The following is a 19,843-nucleotide window of genomic DNA, read 5'->3' on the forward strand; positions in this document are numbered from 1 at the left end:
TAGGGAGCGTGCATGAACTGTAGGAGGCAGCACAGGAGCCATCAGATTTTTGGCGCGAGGCGTAATTGTGATGTTTATTGTTCCGATGTAGCCCACAAGATGGCAGAACCTACTATGCACAAGAAAACACGTGAAATGTACATGTTTATGGTTCCGATTCAGGCCACAAGATGGCAGACCCTCCAACGCGTACGCTCCCTATACTTATATTTTAACGTGAATTTTCAAAGTTCTACAATTTCTATTTTTATGAAAAATAATGTGTTAGCTTATACTTATTCTGGATAATAATATTGTAATGTAGGTATATTCCCTTTATTTACAATTTTCTGACAGGTATGATTCTCTCACGAGTATAATAACTTAATACAACATTTTATTGTATTTATCATCTTTGCAGGCAACGTAGGCGTCTCAGAGCTAGTGGGCGGCCTAGTAGAAGCGTTGGAGCGATTCGCAGCCCAACGCGACGAGGACGCACGATTAGAAAGAGAACGCGATGCGCGCCAGCGAGTCAAGCTAGAGCAGGACGAGGCATATCAAGCCAGTCTTGAGGCTGACAGGTACTGTAGTAAGGAGAAAACTTAGTAGGCATGGCAGCTCAAAGCGACTGGGACGCTTTACTAGAAAGAGAACGCGATGCGCTAGCGACTCAAGCTAGAGCAGGACGGGGCATATCACGCCAGTCTCGTGGCTGACAGGTACTGTAGTAAGGAGACAACTTAGTAGGCATAGCAGCTCAAAGCGACTGGGACGCTTTACTAGAAAGAGAACGCAATGCGCGCCAGCGAGTCAAGTTAGAGCAAGACGAGGCATATCAAGCTAGTCTCGAGGCTGATAGGTACTGTAGTAAGGAGTAGACAACTAATAGGCATAGTTCAAAGGGACTGGGACCCTTTACTAGAAAGAGAACGCGATGCGCGCCAGCGAGTCAAGCAAGAGCAGGACGAGGCATATCAAGCTAGTCTCGAGGCTGATAGATACTGTAGTAAGGATTAGACAACTAATAGGCATAGTTCAAAGGGACTGGGACGCTTTACTAGAAAGAGAACGCGATGCGCGCCAGCGAGTCAAGCTAGAGCAGGACGAGGCATATCAAGCTAGTCTCGAGGCTGACAGGTACTGTAGTAAGGATTAGACAACTAATAGGCATAGTTCAAAGGGACTGGGACGCTTTACTAGAAAGATAACGCGATGCGCGCCAGCGAGTCAAGCTAGAGCAGGACGAGGCATATCAAGCTAGTCTCGAGGCTGACAGGTACTGTAGTAAGGAGTAGACAACTAATAGGCATAGTTCAAAGGGATTGGGACGCTTTACTAGAAAGAGAACGCGATGCGCGCCAGCGAGTCAAGCAAGAGCAGGACGAGGCATATCAAGCTAGTCTCGAGGCTGACAGGTACTGTAGTAAGGATTAGACAACTAATAGGCATAGTTCAAAGGGACTGGGACGCTTTACTAGAAAGATAACGCGATGCGCGCCAGCGAGTCAAGCTAGAGCAGGACGAGGCATATCAAGCTAGTCTCGAGGCTGACAGGTACTGTAGTAAGGAGTAGACAACTAATAGGCATAGTTCAAAGGGACTGGGACGCTTTACCAGAAAGATAACGCGATGCGCGCCAGCGAGTCAAGCTAGAGCAGGACGAGGCATATCAAGCTAGTCTCGAGGCTGACAGGTACTGTAGTAAGGAGTAGACAACTAATAGGCATAGTTCAAAGGGATTGGGACGCTTTACTAGAAAGAGAACGCGATGCGCGCCAGCGAGTCAAGCTAGAGCAGGACGAGGCATATTAAGCCAGTCTCGTGGCTGACAGGTACATTTATCTTTTTTTTTACAAGTAACATAACCTATTTGGAAAGCTGTGGGGTGGGGTCTGAGAAAAAACAGACCCTTTTACCTACTAAATGTACCTTATAACGTGACTCGCATTTGCTACGTGCGTTAACGCTTTGTTAAGTTACTTTTTTTCGTGTTCTAGGAATTAAAAAAAAAATCGGGCCTTATTTTTCCTGTCATATTCCAACCGTTGAAATTTACTAATTATGTTAATGTTGTTATTACGTTTATATTTTCAGAGCCAAAGAAGAAATGAAAAAGCAGCAGGAACTAGAAAGAAATCAAGAATTAGAAAGAGCAGAGTCTGAAAGACAAATGGAAGAAGCGAAAAAGGAGGTAAGATATTGCCACTACGTCTTACACTGGCATAAGTTTGACTGAACAATATGACTTATAAGGTTAATTTCCATTAGTCACTGCGAGCGCGAGAGCACACACTTCCGAGTACCAAAGCTTAAAAGCATAAATATCATTACGTTTTATTATAATCCTAGTCACGTTATCATAAGATTGATTTTAATTCGCAGGCGGACCGTGCGACTCGCAAGTCCTATAATCGTTTAAAATTCTCAATGTTGATACGATGAATTGTATACCTTAAATAAATTAGAATAAGATTGATTTTGATTTTACAGGCGGACCGCGTGAGCGCGCAGGCGCGAGTACCGGCGGAGCCGGCCGAGGGCGGGCCCGACGTCACGCGCATCAGGGTGCGCCTGCCGCCTCCACACGACACTTACCTCGAGCGCCGCTTCCACGGAGGAAACTCGCTCACGGTGAGCTAACGTGCACCTTACAGCTATGGTAATAGAGTGCACCGAGGATATCGGGACTGTTGGAAGTTGCGCCCACGTTACACGAATCGTGTACAGACTGCCGCCTCCACATGATAGCTGTCTCGAGCGTAGTGACGCTCGTTGAAGTGTCAACGGATAGAACGCGCGTACGGTAAGCGACTTTATATCTATAGCAATAGAATAGGTTTTGAGCAGAGCTGCTAAATATACATCCTCGCTTCAACGGAGAAGACGAGCTTACGGTAGGCAAATGTGCACCTTAAGGTATGAGAATAGAGTGGGTTGGAGCCCCCGCGTCGCCCAAATTAGGATCAGATTGCCGCCTCCACACGATATCTGTCTCTAGTGTCGCTTCAGTAGCGAAGACGCCCTTACGGTAAGCGACCTTAAACCTATAAGAATAAAGTTGCTTTTTCCATGGAGCGGAGCTGTTAATATAAAAGAGACGGCCGAAGGTGCGACCCACGACTGCCTCGCGCGTCGATTTAACGCGGCGACGCGCTCACGGTAAGCAAACGTGAACCTTACGTCTTGGGAACAAAGTGAAGACCTCCTCTATCCTCGAGGAGGTCTGAATGTGCCCGACGTAACACTAATCAGCATCCGACTGCCGCCTCCACACAACATCTGTCTCGAGTGTCGCTTGAACAGAGAGGACGCGCACACGATAAGCGACCTTACACCTATAAAAAAAAAAGTTGTTTGGCCGTTGAGCAACTCTTAATTATATCTAGAAATTCCCGAAAGGGTACACAATTGTCTCAAGTGTCATTTCAATGGTGACGACAAGCTCACTGAAAGCGAATTATAGTCAACAATCCTTTCCCATCGTATTTTCACGGAAACGCACGAACGTGTTATGCTATTTCAGTCAGTCCCAGTACAAAAAGTACTGAGATTGACTGAAGCAGCAGAACATTACGGATTAGATTGTCGCAAGCGTATCTAGATTGCAAGAGAAAATCTCATGAATTAATTATTTGGTCGTTCTTCAGTTGCCAAGAAGAATGAAGGAAAATTTAACATACTTCGTGTCATAAAGCCTAATGTTTTATTTTTCTCATTTTAGGTATTATTTGACTTCCTTGCATCAAAAGGTTTTCCAAAAGAAAGCTACAAAGTGATCTCTAGCTGGCCTAGGAGAGACGTAAGTTTTGCTATTTACTTTTCCATATTTATATTATTAAATAATATTATACCGGCGAGCTATGAGGAATGTTATGAAAGTGGGGGAAGCGAAAGAGGTATGTCAGGATCGTAGCAAGTGGAAATCCGTGGTCTCTGCCCCCTCCGGGAAATAGCCGAGATTATGTGTATGTATGTATGAATAATATTACTGTAAGTACTGAAGTACTTTTTTTTCGCCACTGCCTGGCAAAAAGTTATCCAATGCGTGGCTGTCAAGAGAATTTGAAATAAAGGAGTATTGTCAAATAAATTTTTGTAGCCATAGTAAATTTACTGCCATCTTTCGACACATTATCAAAAATTTTAGAATGCCATTTGACTTTGATCCTTATTCTTTCACTGATATGTGTTAAATTTGTTAAATATCAAAAAGTGGCGCTGATTTGAACGATGGCGCCATAACCTTTGGCCTATGCCCGGTAAGATGGCGCCACTTTTTGATATTTAACAAATTTAACACATATCAGTGACAGAATAAGGATCATAGTCAAATGGCGTTCTAAAAGTTTAACCTTTTGAACGCCACGCCTATCGCACGCGACGCGTAATCCTGAACCTTGTCGGTACGCATGAAGGTTGATATTGGACTGTAGCCGTGTGCGTCATATGACGTCTTTGGCGGTCAAAAGGTTAAATAATGTGTCGAAAGATAGCAGTAAATTTACTGTGGCTACAAAGTTTTCTTTGACAATCCACCTCTGTTTCAAATTCTCTTTGGTGGCTGGAAGTAGCGACTAGTTGTACAACTGATTAAACAATTCAAAGATGTCTTAAAACGATACACTTTAACTTTCCACACTATCATTGGTTGACACTCGACTAATCACTAACCCCCTTATTCATAAACGTGTACTAAAGTTACGATGCCGCTAATCATCGTTTGTCCCTTTCGACCATACCAATACGTCGGAAAGGGACAAACGATTATTAGCGGCATCGTAACTTTAGTACACGTTTATGAATAAGGGGGTAAGTATTTTAGCCCAATAATTGACCAATGACGGCTACAGTCGACAGCTTCGCCAATGCAATAGGGAATTAGGCGGGACTCCTTAAAGTTCAATATCGCTTAAACAATCGCGATCGCCTGGCGTCCGGGGCAGGGCATATTCCTTCGGCAATCAATAGGTTAAATGTCAGTTTTAAGACCATGAGAAGTGAAAAATAATTTAGTCGAACAGTACTAGATTATTGAGTGGCCTATCTGACACAAAAAAAAAACAACTCTATGTAGAGGATAATTTGGTACACACATTATTCAAACACAAAGACCTATGGAAGGCTAATTCTATCTCTGATTTGACATGGGAAAAACAGCTGAGGTTTTTTGTTACAGTTAACAATGGAGCCTCACAGCAGTACACTAAAGACGATGAAACTGTTCCCGCAGGAGACGCTCATGCTGGAGGAACGGTGAACACACACACACTACACAATTATACATATAAATACAGTACCAAGAGCACACACCCGCGCAACTTTGTACTTCCAGGGGGCAGCACTGCAGCATAGAGCGGAAAACGTCTTAAATACATACTTTCATATACAACTTGTTAACTCATGACCAGCGGCCTCAGCATGGTCGCCACGTCGTCTGTCACGTTCTAACAAATAAATGTGAAAGTGACGCGTGACGCGACAGATGATAACAGGCGGCCATGCTAACGCCGCAGAACTTGCCGTGTATCCTTGAGATACACTGTCGTCCACAACTCGACTCTGTTTAGAAATTTTAAACCTTATTCTTTGATCCTAAGTGAGTAACCTTGTCTATGAGCCATTTATTTGTGTGATGAACAAAGATATTTTGTTCCTGAGTCATGGGTGTTTTCTATGTAAATTGACTGATAAAATCAGGTTGTGTGGACGCCAACGCCAATTTGCCTCGCCGATTTCACTTGGCCCGTTTGTAATTATGACCTATAAAATGGATGTGCCGACGCAAGAATACTAGTATGCGCGTTGGGGAGCAGAATTTTTAATATAAAACGCTTTTATGGCGCCATAAATCTAAAATTGGTGATTAAATTGTGATCGACGCTAATTTCATTTCTGATCAAATCGGTTGATTTGGTCATCTCGTCTAGACTGGCCTTTAGATTAGTTTAGATGGTGCATCGCTGGTAACAAACGTGACTATCATACTATTACAAAATACTTATAAGTCTCAGGAAACTTCGCCGTTTTCAAGAATTTTGTTACTTTTTTAAGCAAGTTCTTAGTTAGGTCATTATTTAAGGATCGCTTGCGCGGGCATTATATTTGAATCTAAAATGTACATAATTTTGCAAAATCCAAAATATATTAGACATGACTATGGTTGGTTAGACATGTAGTAAAGACAGCTTGCAATCTGAGGACCTTTATGATGCTTATTGGTAACTAGGAAAAGAATAACATGTTCATCTTGGCCATGCACACAATCAAGACGAAAATAGTATTTTTTCCTCTTTTAAATTAGTTGCTGAAACTCCATTCCTAAACCGAATGAATACATTAAACAACGCTCAACTCCTTCATAATAGATTCATCTGAATTCTTGTTATCTAACAAGAATTTACTTTTGTATTATGTGACATTCATCAAACAATACTTGTCAAATTATCAATCTCTTTGTAAAGTTGAGAAGAGTTCTTTTAAACTATTTTCAATACAAATCATTTCAACTGTGACTAACTTTATTACATACACGATTATCATACAGATTTTTGATGCTGACACTACAATCTAAGGTAGTTAAGTAGGTACTTTATAAATGTACCCGGGTGAGAAAAAAGAAGATTATTTGGTTATAACACAAAATTATGATACCAAGGTGAGATCAGTCGCGGTCAGAAGCTTCTTTTTAATTGTTTATAAGGCCGTGATTATCAAATTAGTGTGTCGTCAAAAACAACATAATTAGGCGTGTCCACACGGAGCGTGCATACGCGCACAAAACGGCCAAGGCATGTCTACACTGGCCGTTTTGTGCGCGAGGAAATTGCCTCGCGCGTATGTTCGCTGTGTGGACCCGCCTATTGGGCAATATCAGATACCCGAATACCTGCTCGTCACATAACAGTGTTTGCCTAAATATTTTGCCATGTCTTTAATAACCCCCTAAAGCCCACCGTACAAAAAAGTGCCAATTGGCTTTGAAATCAATAGTGAAGTGTTTGAATTTATTTTGTTTTGAAGTCGAACGAAACAAGAAATGCAACTCTGTTCCAATTAAAGAATGTTTAAATCACATTAAGGTATTTAGTACGGTCACAGACTTTAATTGCTGATCAGACTAAGAAAGTGTACGAAAGTAACGCAATTTTACAATGCGAAGCTAAACCACGAATGGTGACACCTATGCATGCAATAGAATCCCATGGGTACCTGAAATTGCTCAACAGTGGCTCTACAACGTGTTTTTTTTATTTCCGGAAATTGTTGCGTCAAGGTTGCATTCCTGAGCTTAAATTAAGCAACTTTCCCAAAGACACCGGTATTCTAATTAGCTCCATTTCGGAGATAATCGATATTTTATTTTTATCTGATAAGGCACTTGCCTTAGGGCCTGTTTACATATTGATTAGTATTAAGTACGAATTAATACAATACAAATACTCTTTATTGCACGCCTCAATACAGAAACAATACAAATAATACAGCATAGTAAGAAGAGGTAAAAAACAGGCGGCCTAACAAAAAGACACACACAACACATTTGCTACTAAACGTAAGTACCTACTATCTCGGACTATCGATGTTCGAAATGACATTGATATGTCACAGTTTTCAATTGTTTGGTTGTAGTTAAATGTAATGCCCGTGTTACAACAACGCTATATGCAACATTTAATGACTTAAAAAAAACTTTTATTTTTAATTAACTATGCCATTTTGTTTCCTTCAACGTACTTACCCATACCCCGAAGTTAACGGAATTCAATTAAAACACGGTGTGTACGCTTTTACTGTTTATGAATGTTAGATGAGTGAAGTAATTATAACTGATGTGTAAATAAATAGGCGTTGTCAATAAAGAATGCGTTTTTGTTTTAACTATATTTAATTTGGGTCCGACCCTGGTATAACCCATCAGAATGTATTAGTTACTCTAAACAGACCTTTTAAAATAAATAAAGGTGGTATATGTTATAAGGAGTGTATTTTATTCAGTTATCTACGAGGGTCAGATGCAGTTGAACTATTAAACAGACGGGTATAACTTTTGGTAAGTCATTTTTAATTTTTCGACTACTGGGCATTATAACAAGTCAAAGCTATTTGTTTAAGTCATAAATATTTTAGTTTCCGTACGATTATATATAGCTAAAGTTTTATATTATACATCTGTATAGTTTAAGTTTTAGTCAAAGAAAACCGACTTCAATTTTAAATTTACACGAATGAAAACAAGTTAGCCGGGACAATACGATCCCAAGTTATGATTTTAGTTATATTTATTAATTAAAATATAGAATGACCAGCACATGTCATACAACTTTTTAAAAGTTGTACCTTTAGCTGATTCCGTGATGCCTGTGTAGTGTTGGTAGCAACTCGAGTATTTTGAGTCTAAATTGAAGAAATCAACTTGTTTTTCCGAGACTCAGAGCTTAAAAAACTTCTGAGTCTTTCAAGTCCCGAGTCGAGTCCTTTATTGAGTCTTTTTTGAGCGCTACTCGGACTCGAGTCTCCGGATAAAGACTCAGTCAACAATTTTATAGGTTTTACCTAAACAACAGTAAAGTAAATAGCCGTTATTGTATGATTTATGTTATACAGTACATCCATGAATTTCACATAAAGACAACGCATTTCGAAGTCATTTGTAAAAAAAAACAAGTTCTCCGGAAAGGACTCAAGTCTCTACAAAATACTCGAGTCTCTAATAAGTTGAAAAGAACTAGAGTTCTATCTGAAAAACTGAGTCTTCTTAAAGCAGAGGACTCGAAGGACTTGAGTCTAAACCAACACTATGCCTGTGTCGTGTTTGAATTTGAACAACATTGCGGCTAAACCAGAGATGTAATGAAAATGTTTTCCACTTGTCTTTGTGAAGTTGACATAAGGTTTTACTTCAATAGACCTGTGCTAAAAGTTCCGTGAAATTGTGGATTTACATGTACAAGTAATTAAAGTGTGCGAGTTAAAGTTTCACGTTTATTGACGAAGTAACAGCACAGAATAAATAATAGTACTACCGTACAGAAATGACATTTCCTACAAAACCGAAGTTTGACAGCGATTCAGTGACGACTCATGCTGTCCCTTTCTAATGTATAGCACTATCCCTTTCGGCTATTCAGGGTTGTCAAAATTCAAGTCATTATCTTATCTGTGGCCGTGCACGCATAGGGGCGTCCAGTTGTGCCAACCCTAATAATTGCTCGGAGCAATGCTGAGGCGAACGGGACTGAGAATGCCCGAAAGGAGGAATGTCGCCCCACTGGTAAAAGTTCGTTTTTACTTCGTCAATAAATGCGCTTGTTGCACAACACTTGGAACCATACATAATACTTGGGAGTTTAAACTCACAACAGGAAAAAATGCTAAAGGCTACAGACCCTAGGTTGTACAGAGTTTTCATAACATTTAATAATAATACGAAAATGTATTGCATTTTTATAGCATTGCCATAAAGTATCCACTCTATTGGGAAAGTAAAACAAGTACCATCATAAAATGTGTAGAAGAAAATTTCAGAATTTAGTTTGCTGAAACTAAACCAACCTCCTTTTCAATATCCGTTTAAAATTAACAGTGACGCTATTGGCTCAGGTTCATTGGTCGATACGGCTTGCCTGCGAGGTGCGGGAGATTTCCATCAAGCATGCCATAGGGCCCGCATTCGGAGAACTGTTTGCATTGGTCGATAGAGCCCGTATGCGGGGTGCGGGAGATTTCCAAAACGCATGCCATTATTAGTTTCACTAGTCGTTATACGACCTTACCGCTGGCGGGGAGTCACCCGCATGCTGTATATCGACCGAACTATCGACTTATGAGTTTCACTAGTTATACCGTCTGCGGGGAGTCGATCCCCGCATGTTTTATGCCGAGTTATCGACCAATGAAACTGAGCCATATGTATTAGTCGAAACACTTCGCTTTTGTGTTATTATATATCTTAGAACTTATTTTTTTACTTCTGCGTTGTTATTGATAAGGCGGGTCCACGCAGAGTGAGCATACGCGCGAGGCAATTTCCTCGCGCACAAAACGGACAGTGTAGACGTGCCTAGTGACGCCATCTTGCCGAGCATATTGGTTCGGGTGAGGCAAGCGTGCTGAGGCAAAAGTTACACGAGCACGCGGCCTCGCGAGGCCGGGCATTTGCCGTGCAAGCAAATTTCCTCGCGAGGCTGCTCGCTCTGTGAGCCGCCCATTAACCAAAAAAATAGAATATCTATGACGACCGCTCTAGCCAAGTGGGTAGTGACCCTGCCTGCTGTAAAGCTGATGGTCCCGGGTTCGAATCCCAGTAAGTTGGTGTGTGATGAACACAGATATTTTGTTCCTGAATCATGGGAGTTTTCTATGTATATAATATAAGTATGTATTTATCTATTTATGTATATATAGTCGCCTAGTACCCATTGTACAAGCTTTGCTTAGTTTGGGGCTAGGTCGATTTGTGTAAGATTGTCCCAAAATATGGGAATCAAGGAAAACAAAAACGCGCGAAAAAATACGGCTTTGGAAATGTCATCCATTATACGCGCATACCTTTTCTGCAAATCGGAAAACGCATGTAAGCAGAGCTTCACTGTTTTTTATTTATATAAAATTAGCTTAACATAATTTATGATAACGGATAGCAAGATTTTGGATGTTTCTATATATATTAGGTTATGAAGTTATGTACCCAAATAAATAATGCGAAGGAAGATGATATTGTGCTTTATTTCATAATAATTACTATAACTGTCTAATTACTTAGTTATAGTAAAATAACATTTATAACCTGTTCTAGTAACAGCTTGATCAAATAAATTGTTAGTTATGTAGTCTGATGGGGGCAAACTTAGCTTCCTCAAAACTACCTGGAGATCGTGTGAGAATCGCTAACCGAAAGGCATTTAGTTGATACCTAATAGTTCAACGATTTTAATGACAACAAAATGACATCTGTTCACATTCACATCAAAGTAATATCTAGTTTGATTTCAAAATTAAGTTTAAATTGGCCTCTGGGTCATTTACCGCGAGGCAAGCGAAGCGACAGTTCTCATGCGATTTCAATATCTGCTAGCGTGTACTCGCTCGCTATTTATCGCCCGATGTCAGAGGGCCTACCGCGAACCACGTTTGACGTGTTGCCTCTCTGTCGCACTTGTAATTTCGTACGTAAGCGTGACAGGGAGGCAACACGTCGAACGCGGTTAAGGCCCTCAGGCCTGACGTCGGGTCCGACCTACAGTATTTTTCCGTTTCACCAAATATCAACACATATCTTACAATATTTGATATGTAAAAAATACTTTGTCTCAATGTAAATGATGTGCAGATGTGATGTGTTGATGTGTTGCAATTAGTTGCAAAAACTGTTCAATGTTTGATATTTTTGCATTTCAAATATTGTTAACGATGTGCTGATTTTCCATGAAACGGAAAACGATTATCAGGCCCGACATCGTTAGCAAACTAACTCGGAGTTGAGCGCCAGTTACATCCACACTTTCCGATTTCGGGCCTGATAATCGTTTTCGTTTCACGGAATATCTGCACATCGTTAGCAATATTTGAAATGTAAAAAATAATTTGTCTAGATCTAATTGCCAAAAATGTTTAATGTTTGATATTTTTGCATATGTTTTTTTTTTTAATTTCAAATATTGTAAAGTATGTGCTGATATTTGGTGAAATGATAAAATATTATTTCTCGGGCCCGAAATCGGTTCTGATTTCAGGCCTGATAAAGTGTGGATGTAATTGGCACTAGCCGGTTAAAATGTACTGTTAACTCCGAATTGAACCGGCTAACTCCAAGTTAGTTGGCTATTAACCCTGGAACGTGCCAGTGACCCTTACTCCGTAAGTGTAAATGACCCTAACTGTCTATGTACATTAGCGGTTAGTGTCTAAACTGTATCCTCTTCCACTGCAGCCTATAGAACACATGCTCGGCCATGAACACTACTGTCGCCGCAAGCATGCCAAGGCACAGCAGCAACAACGGCGTGATAAATTCACGCAGCGTCACGCTGAATATGCTGGAGTCCGGAGTTCGTACGCAGAGCGGCTTGGGCTCATCCCAGATGGTTTTTAAGCGCTGCATCAGACCGGATTCGGCCATCTTGCGGATCCTGTGTAAACGTCTTATTTGAAAAAGTCATTTAGGCGAGACTGCGCATGCGGTTAGTTAAATTGCGGACGATTGAGGCTACAATTAAATTTAGTCGACCGATCAAATACCGCAATGTAAAGAAACTCACCTGCGCGTTCTCGCATCATCTAAAACGAGAAGCGAATTTCGCATTGTTCTAAAAGATACGCAATCTAATGCTGCGCACGCAGTTCATGAGCAGACAATTCAACTATACACGGATGGACGCCTTTAAACTATTTAATTAAAGTAGGATGGGTTTAGGTCTTAAAACTTCACCAGCTGCTCAACAGTTGTGTATTGGGCAGCACTGAATATCGGTTTCAAACCTGTAGCTTCTTTAACCCCCTCGGAGATCGCGCATGAAGTTGCGAACTGTATACTTCACCTATCAGATTCAGATAGACTTGTAAGACTTGCCCATAACTCAAATGCTTGATATACGGCGAGCCCTTCTTCATGACAGCAAACATGGTCTGCGGCGGGAACAGCTCCACCTCCTGCAGCTCGCAGATCTCCCGTTCGGTGAACGTGCGCCTGATGACGATAAAAATTCAGTCCAAATTCAGTTCAGTACAGTCAGCAGCAGATGTTGCTAAGGCTGCGTGTCCAATGAGTGTGTCATGAACTAATGGAAACACTTCATTAACGTATCCTCGTTCAGTGCAGCTCTGGTGGAAAGAGCTCAGTGAAGGGTGTAAGCGAGGAATGTGTTGAGAGGTATGGACGCCAGCAAAAAACATTAAAACAGCTCCGTTCCCGCCTCATCGCACCCTGCTCACGTTTGAAAAGAGCCCGCTATACACCGTCGCTACGTGTCCTCGCACCGCTACGTTACCTCGCACATCTCTGGTGGAAACATTCACATCGGTCCACATCCTCGTCGCTACGAATCCTCACACCGCTCAGCTACCTCGCACAGCTTTGGTGTACCTAAACGCAGCCTAAATGGGCGAGGGAAGAAATCTAACAGTGTCTCATACCCGATGATGGGGTAAGAGTAGGCGGTGTCTGCATGGTACGCGCAACTCCCTTGCTTGACCAATGCCATGCCGCGGTCAGGGGAGAGTTGGAGCGAGGGAAGCGATCTAACAGTGTCTCATACCTGATGATGGGGTAAGAGTAGGCGGTGTCGGCATGGTACGCGTAGCCCCCTACTTGCTTGACCAATGCCATGCCGCGGTCAGGGGAGAGTTGGAGCGAGGGAAGCGATCTAACAGTGTCTCATACCTGATGATGGGGTAAGAGTAGGCGGTGTCGGCATGGTACGCGTAGCCCCCTACTTGCTTGACCAATGCCATGCCGCGGTCAGGGGAGAGTTGGAGCGAGGGAAGCGATCTAACAGTGTCTCATACCTGATGATGGGGTAAGAGTAGGCGGTGTCGGCATGGTACGCGTAGCCCCCTTGCTTGACCAATGCCATACCGCGGTCAGGCGGGAGGAAGTTGGGGCGAGGGGAGGAGGCGATCTTGCGGGAGTACAGCTCCAATGCTATGGGGTCGGTAGTGCGCTGAAATTATTTTGTAATATTAGGATCGAACGATGTTTTTAATGAATTTGTTTTACAGTACGGATGATATCGGAGGGCCTAACGTACTCGTTATGTAAATATGTAGCTCTCTGTCACTCTTGCATATATATTTCTAGCGATTGAGGCAGATGCCTACCTATAATCAAATTTCTGCTTAAAGATATAATATTTCCTACAATGTTACCCCATACGATTAAAATATTGATGGTGTATAAGTGTATGTATGCTAATATTATATTATTATTTATTAGATTATTCACGTAAAACAATTACACAGGGTTAACAATAAATTCCCGAAACTGGAGTAACAATAGTTTGTTGGCGCACCGCGCTTAATTCTCACTTAATATGCCTAGTAGGTATAGGTAGGTACCTAAGTAGATAGTAAATGTTAACATATCGTGACATTGAGATGATCTTATAAATTATACAAGTTTATAGCTATTGATATTTAGTTATAAATTGATGTTATACGTGTTGCCTAGTATTACGATTACCCTGAAATAGTCCTTATTGTAGAGCACATCCTCGACGCCCGCCTTCAGCTTGCTCCTGAGCAGGTCTTCCAGCGAGCGGATGGTGACAGGCGGCGCTCGCAGCAGGGTTGACACCACAAGCGCGTTGTAGTACTGGTACACGAACAGCGAGAACAGGAAAGAGAAGAAAAGCACGAGGCGTACGGAATTCGCGCTAAGGTTAACAGTCGTTCCTGGGAATTAGAAGAGAGAAAAAGAAAATAAATTTATTCAAGCAAGACACTTACGATATTGCTTAAAACATTACGTCACTTTTATTAATTAATTAAAAAATACGGGTTGTCTGTATCAGGGACACATTCGCAATGGTTTACGAGAAACGTGGTGCAAATGGCTATTGCAAAGGCCGAAGGGTGAGCACCGAATAGGGCCGAAGGCCCGAAGCGTCCGGGTGGTTAGTACGTACTTAAATAAAGAACAATAGTTCCTACAAGTGTCTAAATTCGGAGGAGCATACGAGACCGAAGGCCGAGCTACGGGTAATTAGCGCTCAAACACAGAACAATAGTGTCCAAATTCGAAGGCCGGAGACCGAGCTCTGCGTAGCGCCGAACGTCAATACTTGGTCAATACCGTCTGACAGGTGTATGCTTACAATGTCCACAAGTGTCTTGTAAAAGTAGATGGGGAACTTGCGGGAAGCACACCAATCGGACGCTTCGGATGTAAATGTCACTTAAAGATGACATTTACTGGGTGATTTTATGAGTAGGATAACCTTAGGAGTTGGACGGGAATGGATGCTGCTATTACGCTTGGCAGAAATACTGCGAATAGAGAAGAGTTCCGTACTATGGTAGCCGACATCCGTATAGGATATGGTACCTGAAGAAGAAGAAGGGTTTACTATTGAAGTAAAAAATATTTAATAATCTCTTTACGACAAACCTTACCCTGTTGACACACCGCACTCCAAATCGACAGCAGCGCCAGACTTGCCGATAAGTCCCCATCATCTCCTGCCGTCCTTGTCACTCTCAGCTTTATCAGCACGCACAGAAGTGAGCCGGCAAACACCAGGAGTGCTATGATGCAGAGCCATACATTGTAGGAGAGCGGGCGGGTGTAGATGGTCAAGAAACCGCCGGGGTGTTTAGGGTGACGAAAGATGAAGCATGGTCTAGGAAGGAAAATAGGAATTAAGTTATAAAATGTAATGATATTGAGCGCTATTAAGTCAGCCAGAGGCGGCGTTAGGCGTGGGCGACGTGGGCCACCGCCCACGGCCTCGCGGTCCGAGGGGGCTCGCGCCTTAAATAAGTATATCTCGGACACAACGTGAAAATGTTCGTTATTTCTTGCACCACCAGAGGGCCTCGCTTAATGTACCTTGCCCACATAAAATTTTGGTCTTGCCCCGCCACTGGGGTCAGCAATAGCCTGGATTGACTTGTTTAGAATTCCTTTCATCAACCCTTTAAACGCTTTACGTCATAAACAAAAACGTCACGTCACGCCAAGGTCACCGACAGAAGCAGCTAATGTAAACCTTACTTGAAAGTGTAAAGGTTACTTTGACAGCGTACGCCATAACCATAACACTTACTTAGTTGTCCATAGCGCTGCCGCCATGCTGCCGCTGTGGGCACGACTAGTTATGATATGATGCCATCAGGTGTTTCTGGCATTTTAAATCGATGGTTTCGGGCATAGATTAAGCCATATTATCACCTTCAATAGGTAATAGTAATAGATATAGAATTCAATTCTTATACCTTATACGGTAAAAAAGACGACTTAGTAAAAAGACGTATACAAATGCTGTGATGGTATTCCCTTCTGTTTGTTATGTACAGTCAAAAATACTATTCGCTTAGCACCTTTGCATACAAACTTCTATTCAGGGGAGGTCACTTTTCTCTGCAGCTGACTGTACATGATATCCACTAACAGCCAACGTTCAGGGCAACCTAATATTATGACGTGACGGACGGGTAACTCTGGAACCTAATACTGAGCATGGCCCGCCATACTCTTGACCTGTTTTTATTATTTTAATGTTTTTATTAAACTGCAATTTGGGTTAAATAGTTTAACCACAGGCGCCAAAACTCATACTCGCTCTACCGTGATCTTATAATAACGACTTAATGAGGAATTTAAGAAATAATATATTAGGAAAAAATAAATATAAAATAATAAAATACTTAGAGGGCCAGGTCGCAGTGACGTAGTATATGAACTTGGCGCGGTCAGCCCGGATGAAGACCGGCGTGCCCCCGATGTCGGTCTCGCCTCTCTGCAGCGTGCCCACCATGCCGTCGAAGCTGCCGTTGGTCACGTAGCCCCAAGAGTTAGTCCGTTGGACTATCAAGCTAAAATTAACGCCACACTTTAATTTAAGTAATACTCGTAATAATATGCACCTAAGGACGAACGAGAAGAAAAGATAAAGATAAAAGACATTTTCTCGTGACAATTACAATACATGTACATATAAAGTACATACAACAAAAACAGATAAACAGGGTGCGTAATAGCCAACGTGTCAATCGTTTACGCTCCGTAATAGCGAAACGCCACTTTCTCTGTCGCATTAATATACAGGGAAGAGTGATAGAGAGAGATGACTACGCTACGCTACGGAGCGTAAACGATTGGCACGTGGGCTAGACACCAGATCATTAAGTGCGCATTACGAAATGGACCCCACTCAGCAAAATGCTAGCTATGATACCAGCGCTGGTATTCAGTAGGAAAACCCTGCAAGGTGAACTAACATCACCAATGATCTGGTTAAGATTGAAGAGAACCTGGTGAAAGTTGGATGACGGCAGCACACCATCTAGTAGACAGGTAAAATGATCATGATGACTAATCGGGTAGGTAAGGTAAAATATAACGAAGTCCTTCAAAGTATCTATCAGGGGCTAAGTAGAAAGCAACGACTCTAAATTAAAACTCAGGTAAGTATATACAGGGTGAAAGCAAATAAGAGGCACTTGCCCGATAAGTGCTTTCTTCAGCCATAAAACCAGTCAAGCCTGCCTTTCCACTGTGGCGGAGATTAGAGGGATCAGCCAATAGCATTGGTTGATCCAGTTTTGTTTTCCTTAAAATTTATATCTGCGAGTTTTATTTTCTTTAAGAGTTATTTCTACTTACCTGAAGTTGTACATGTCTCTCAAGTAATTCAAAAGCGTGAAATATTTCAGCTTATGCAATGAGTCCACCTCGGGCTTCAAGCGGCTGATGTACTCCTCAAACGTCTGGTGGCCAATGCTGTGCGTCACGACCACCGCACTTCTTAACACAATGCCATCCAGATTCGTTCTTCTGTGCCCCTTGATACGCAATTTATAATACCAGTAACCCACTGGTTCGACGTGGTAACGCCCGTTGGTGAAATACCCAGTATTATAAACTTCGTAAATATAATAGGATTTCTCCTGCCGATATATTATAGTAACATCAGAATCCACTTCTATTGGATATCTGGATAAGGCTTCAGAAGCAGAAGATAAGTCATCAGTAAAAATAAGCCATGAGTATAGAGATTTTTTGAATAAGTTACAATTGAAATGCTCAAAGACTTGTGTCCAGTTTTCGCAGGATGTTTTTAGAACTATCCCAACTCTGCTATCATTTGTTTGTTTGAAATGCGAAGCATTACTATGCATCATGATAGTTGAAAATCGAAGGTCCATTTTCTTCAGGTGTTTTTGCAGAAAAATGGCATTTTCTGGTTTTGAACAATGAAATATTGTTCCAAAATGCAAATGTTTATGTTTGAAGACATCTGTAATCAGATTGATTTCCGCTGTTGAAAATATGGTAAAAAGAGCACTGTATGTTGTTAAGTTCATGATCGCATTTAGAGAATGAACTAAAATGGCTGCCACTAACCTATCATAAATATTTCCCCATGATAACTAGATGACAAGAAAATTACATCTGATTGCTGGCTGTCTCATATTACTGTCAGTAGGCTATTTGCATACAAAAAGACTGATGAACCATAGTGTAATTTAAAATAAAAAAATAATTTGGCCCAAATTTTTAATAAATACTAACACTAGGAGTCAAGAATATTTTAAGTTGTACAGAAAAAAGATAACATATTAATATATTGCAAAAACATCTTGGAAAGGAAAATGAGCTTTTTCTGGCATTAGAAGGTCAGCCAAATAACAAACAGTGCCAGCGGTGCCTTCATACAATGTCTCTGGGTTGTCAGGGACCCTGGCATCAGACAGGAACTGATCGGAATTCATAAAGTCAGCAAAAGCTTTAGCTCTATGCAAATATTTAACATCATTTGTCAGTCTGTACAGCAGCAGGAAAACATAGCCATTGCCGGCAACTCCATGGCAAATTCCAGGGCCTTTCATCAGCAAGCCTTTGTTCCATACGTTTTCCCCAGCTTGAATACAAGCATTCAAATACTCCTGATTCTTGAACACAAGGAATGCCTTGGCCATAAGGTAGACAACCCCGGGAGCACCGTGGCACCAGTGCACCAGCTTGTGCTCTTTTTGTTCCAGTTCCTCCATGCAAGTTGGCCAGTTACCATCCTTAGACTGAATAGAAGCCAAAAAGTCTATTGTAATTTTAATGTCTTTGGCCGATGCTGCATCACTCTCCAGAAACCCTGGCACAGTCAGCAACATCTGCAGTATAAAACTGATTCCATGAGCGGCTCCCAAGTACTCTGTACTGTAGTAATGGTACATCAAGGGACATGGACTCCTGTGCTTTTTAGCATACTCCCTGCCAGATTCCACAATAACTTTGCAAATTTTGTGCATTTCTTCAACAGACAACACCTGTGTTTTCATTTCACTGGTCATCCACAAAGCCCCAGCCAGATAGCCAGAACGACCAACGAAGAATTCATCTCCACCACATTTCAAGAAATTTGGATTCAAAAATGAGTTATAAAATTGTCTGTAGTAGTTGATCATGTCTATGTAAGTTTGGTCGCCTAGACTATGTTTGATCACGCTGGCCAAAGCGTAAGTTCCTGCATCGCCAAGTAGAAAAGAGGTTTTGTCCAGAGTGGGATTTTGTAATGCCACACTTAAATATTCAAGGGCATTTTCGCGATATGTCGCCTTTTTTTCGGCTAGCTTGTCGTTTTTGGATAAGTGGTAGAACATGTAGGCGACGCCGGCGATACCCACGTAAAGGCCTCCGTCTACATGCTTGGGCGAAGGTGGTAGTCTCTTCAAAATGATGCCGATATGCTCGTCTATCTGTGAACGAACATTCTCCTGGGTAATAGACACTTCAGCGCCCTCCGTATAGTCTTTCAGCGTATTTGGAAAGTATCTGACCATAGCTAAGTCGAGGGCAGATGTTCGTTTCCTAAAACGGGATAAATGGCTTTTAATATTGAATCGCTTGAAAATGTTTGGTATATTCATACAGAAATCTTGAGATTCAATTACTCATTAACTGCAGATATTTAAAAAAAAATCTTGTAATTACAATTACTTCTTCTTTCATCAATCAATCAATTTTTCGTGTTATGGCTCCATCAATCCATTTATTATTTTCTTCTTTATTTTGTAGTGTTTTGTTTTTTTCTGTGTTGTGTCAAAACTGTCAAAAGCGTTTGACATTTCTCTCTATTTTACTTGAAGCTGTTTAAGCTTAATAATTATAAAAACGCCATTGTCTTCATCACATTAAAATGTGTAAAAA

General features: G+C 41.5%; 3 protein-coding genes across 9 annotated transcripts in view; 1 reads left to right on the plus strand and 2 right to left on the minus strand.

Annotated features, from left to right (window-relative positions):
• Nucleotides 1–10,691, plus strand: part of LOC133527695 (FAS-associated factor 1) — a 38,425-nt gene extending 27,734 nt beyond the window's left edge. Inside the window, exons 12-17 of one of the 3 annotated variants that reach the window (XM_061864818.1) lie at nt 401–534; nt 1,091–1,119; nt 2,077–2,173; nt 2,473–2,613; nt 3,704–3,781; nt 5,159–10,691. In XM_061864818.1, the coding sequence (XP_061720802.1) occupies nt 401–534; nt 1,091–1,119; nt 2,077–2,173; nt 2,473–2,613; nt 3,704–3,781; nt 5,159–5,239 (560 nt within the window). In that variant the 3' untranslated portion in view covers nt 5,240–10,691. Of the gene's footprint in view, nt 1–400; nt 564–1,090; nt 1,120–1,507; nt 1,537–2,076; nt 2,174–2,472; nt 2,614–3,703; nt 3,782–5,158 lie in introns of all 3 variants that reach the window. The other 2 variants (XM_061864819.1, XM_061864817.1) reach the window with 2 other exon arrangements.
• Nucleotides 10,692–11,639: 948 nt separating this feature from the next.
• LOC133527697 (ionotropic receptor 75a-like) lies at nt 11,640–18,180 on the minus strand. 3 transcript variants are annotated; one of them, XM_061864821.1, is made up of 8 exons: nt 18,044–18,150; nt 17,303–17,936; nt 16,345–16,512; nt 15,091–15,317; nt 14,159–14,370; nt 13,486–13,640; nt 12,551–12,667; nt 11,640–12,110 (listed from the first exon to the last, which is right to left on the minus strand). In XM_061864821.1, the coding sequence occupies exons 1-8, from the start codon at nt 18,048–18,050 to the stop codon at nt 11,879–11,881; spliced, it is 1,752 nt and encodes a 583-aa protein (XP_061720805.1). In that variant the 5' UTR covers nt 18,051–18,150; the 3' UTR covers nt 11,640–11,878. The 3 variants fall into 3 exon arrangements, with proteins under 3 accessions (XP_061720805.1, XP_061720804.1, XP_061720806.1); XM_061864820.1 differs by having other exon boundaries at nt 17,303–18,180; XM_061864822.1 differs by lacking the exon at nt 12,551–12,667 and having other exon boundaries at nt 17,303–18,178.
• A 2-nt stretch (nt 18,181–18,182) lies between these two features.
• On the minus strand, nt 18,183–19,749 carry LOC133527699 (lanC-like protein 3 homolog). 3 transcript variants are annotated; one of them, XM_061864825.1, is made up of 2 exons: nt 19,628–19,749; nt 18,183–19,504 (listed from the first exon to the last, which is right to left on the minus strand). In XM_061864825.1, the coding sequence occupies exon 2, from the start codon at nt 19,474–19,476 to the stop codon at nt 18,259–18,261; it is 1,218 nt and encodes a 405-aa protein (XP_061720809.1). In that variant the 5' UTR covers nt 19,477–19,504; nt 19,628–19,749; the 3' UTR covers nt 18,183–18,258. The 3 variants fall into 3 exon arrangements, with proteins under 3 accessions (XP_061720809.1, XP_061720810.1, XP_061720811.1); XM_061864826.1 differs by having other exon boundaries at nt 19,634–19,736; XM_061864827.1 differs by lacking the exon at nt 19,628–19,749 and adding an exon at nt 19,588–19,606.
• Nucleotides 19,750–19,843: the final 94 nt, after the last annotated feature.

The sequence above is a fragment of the Cydia pomonella genome, chromosome 18 (assembly GCF_033807575.1).
Source record: "Cydia pomonella isolate Wapato2018A chromosome 18, ilCydPomo1, whole genome shotgun sequence".
NCBI classification, from domain to species: Eukaryota; Metazoa; Arthropoda; class Insecta; order Lepidoptera; family Tortricidae; genus Cydia; species Cydia pomonella.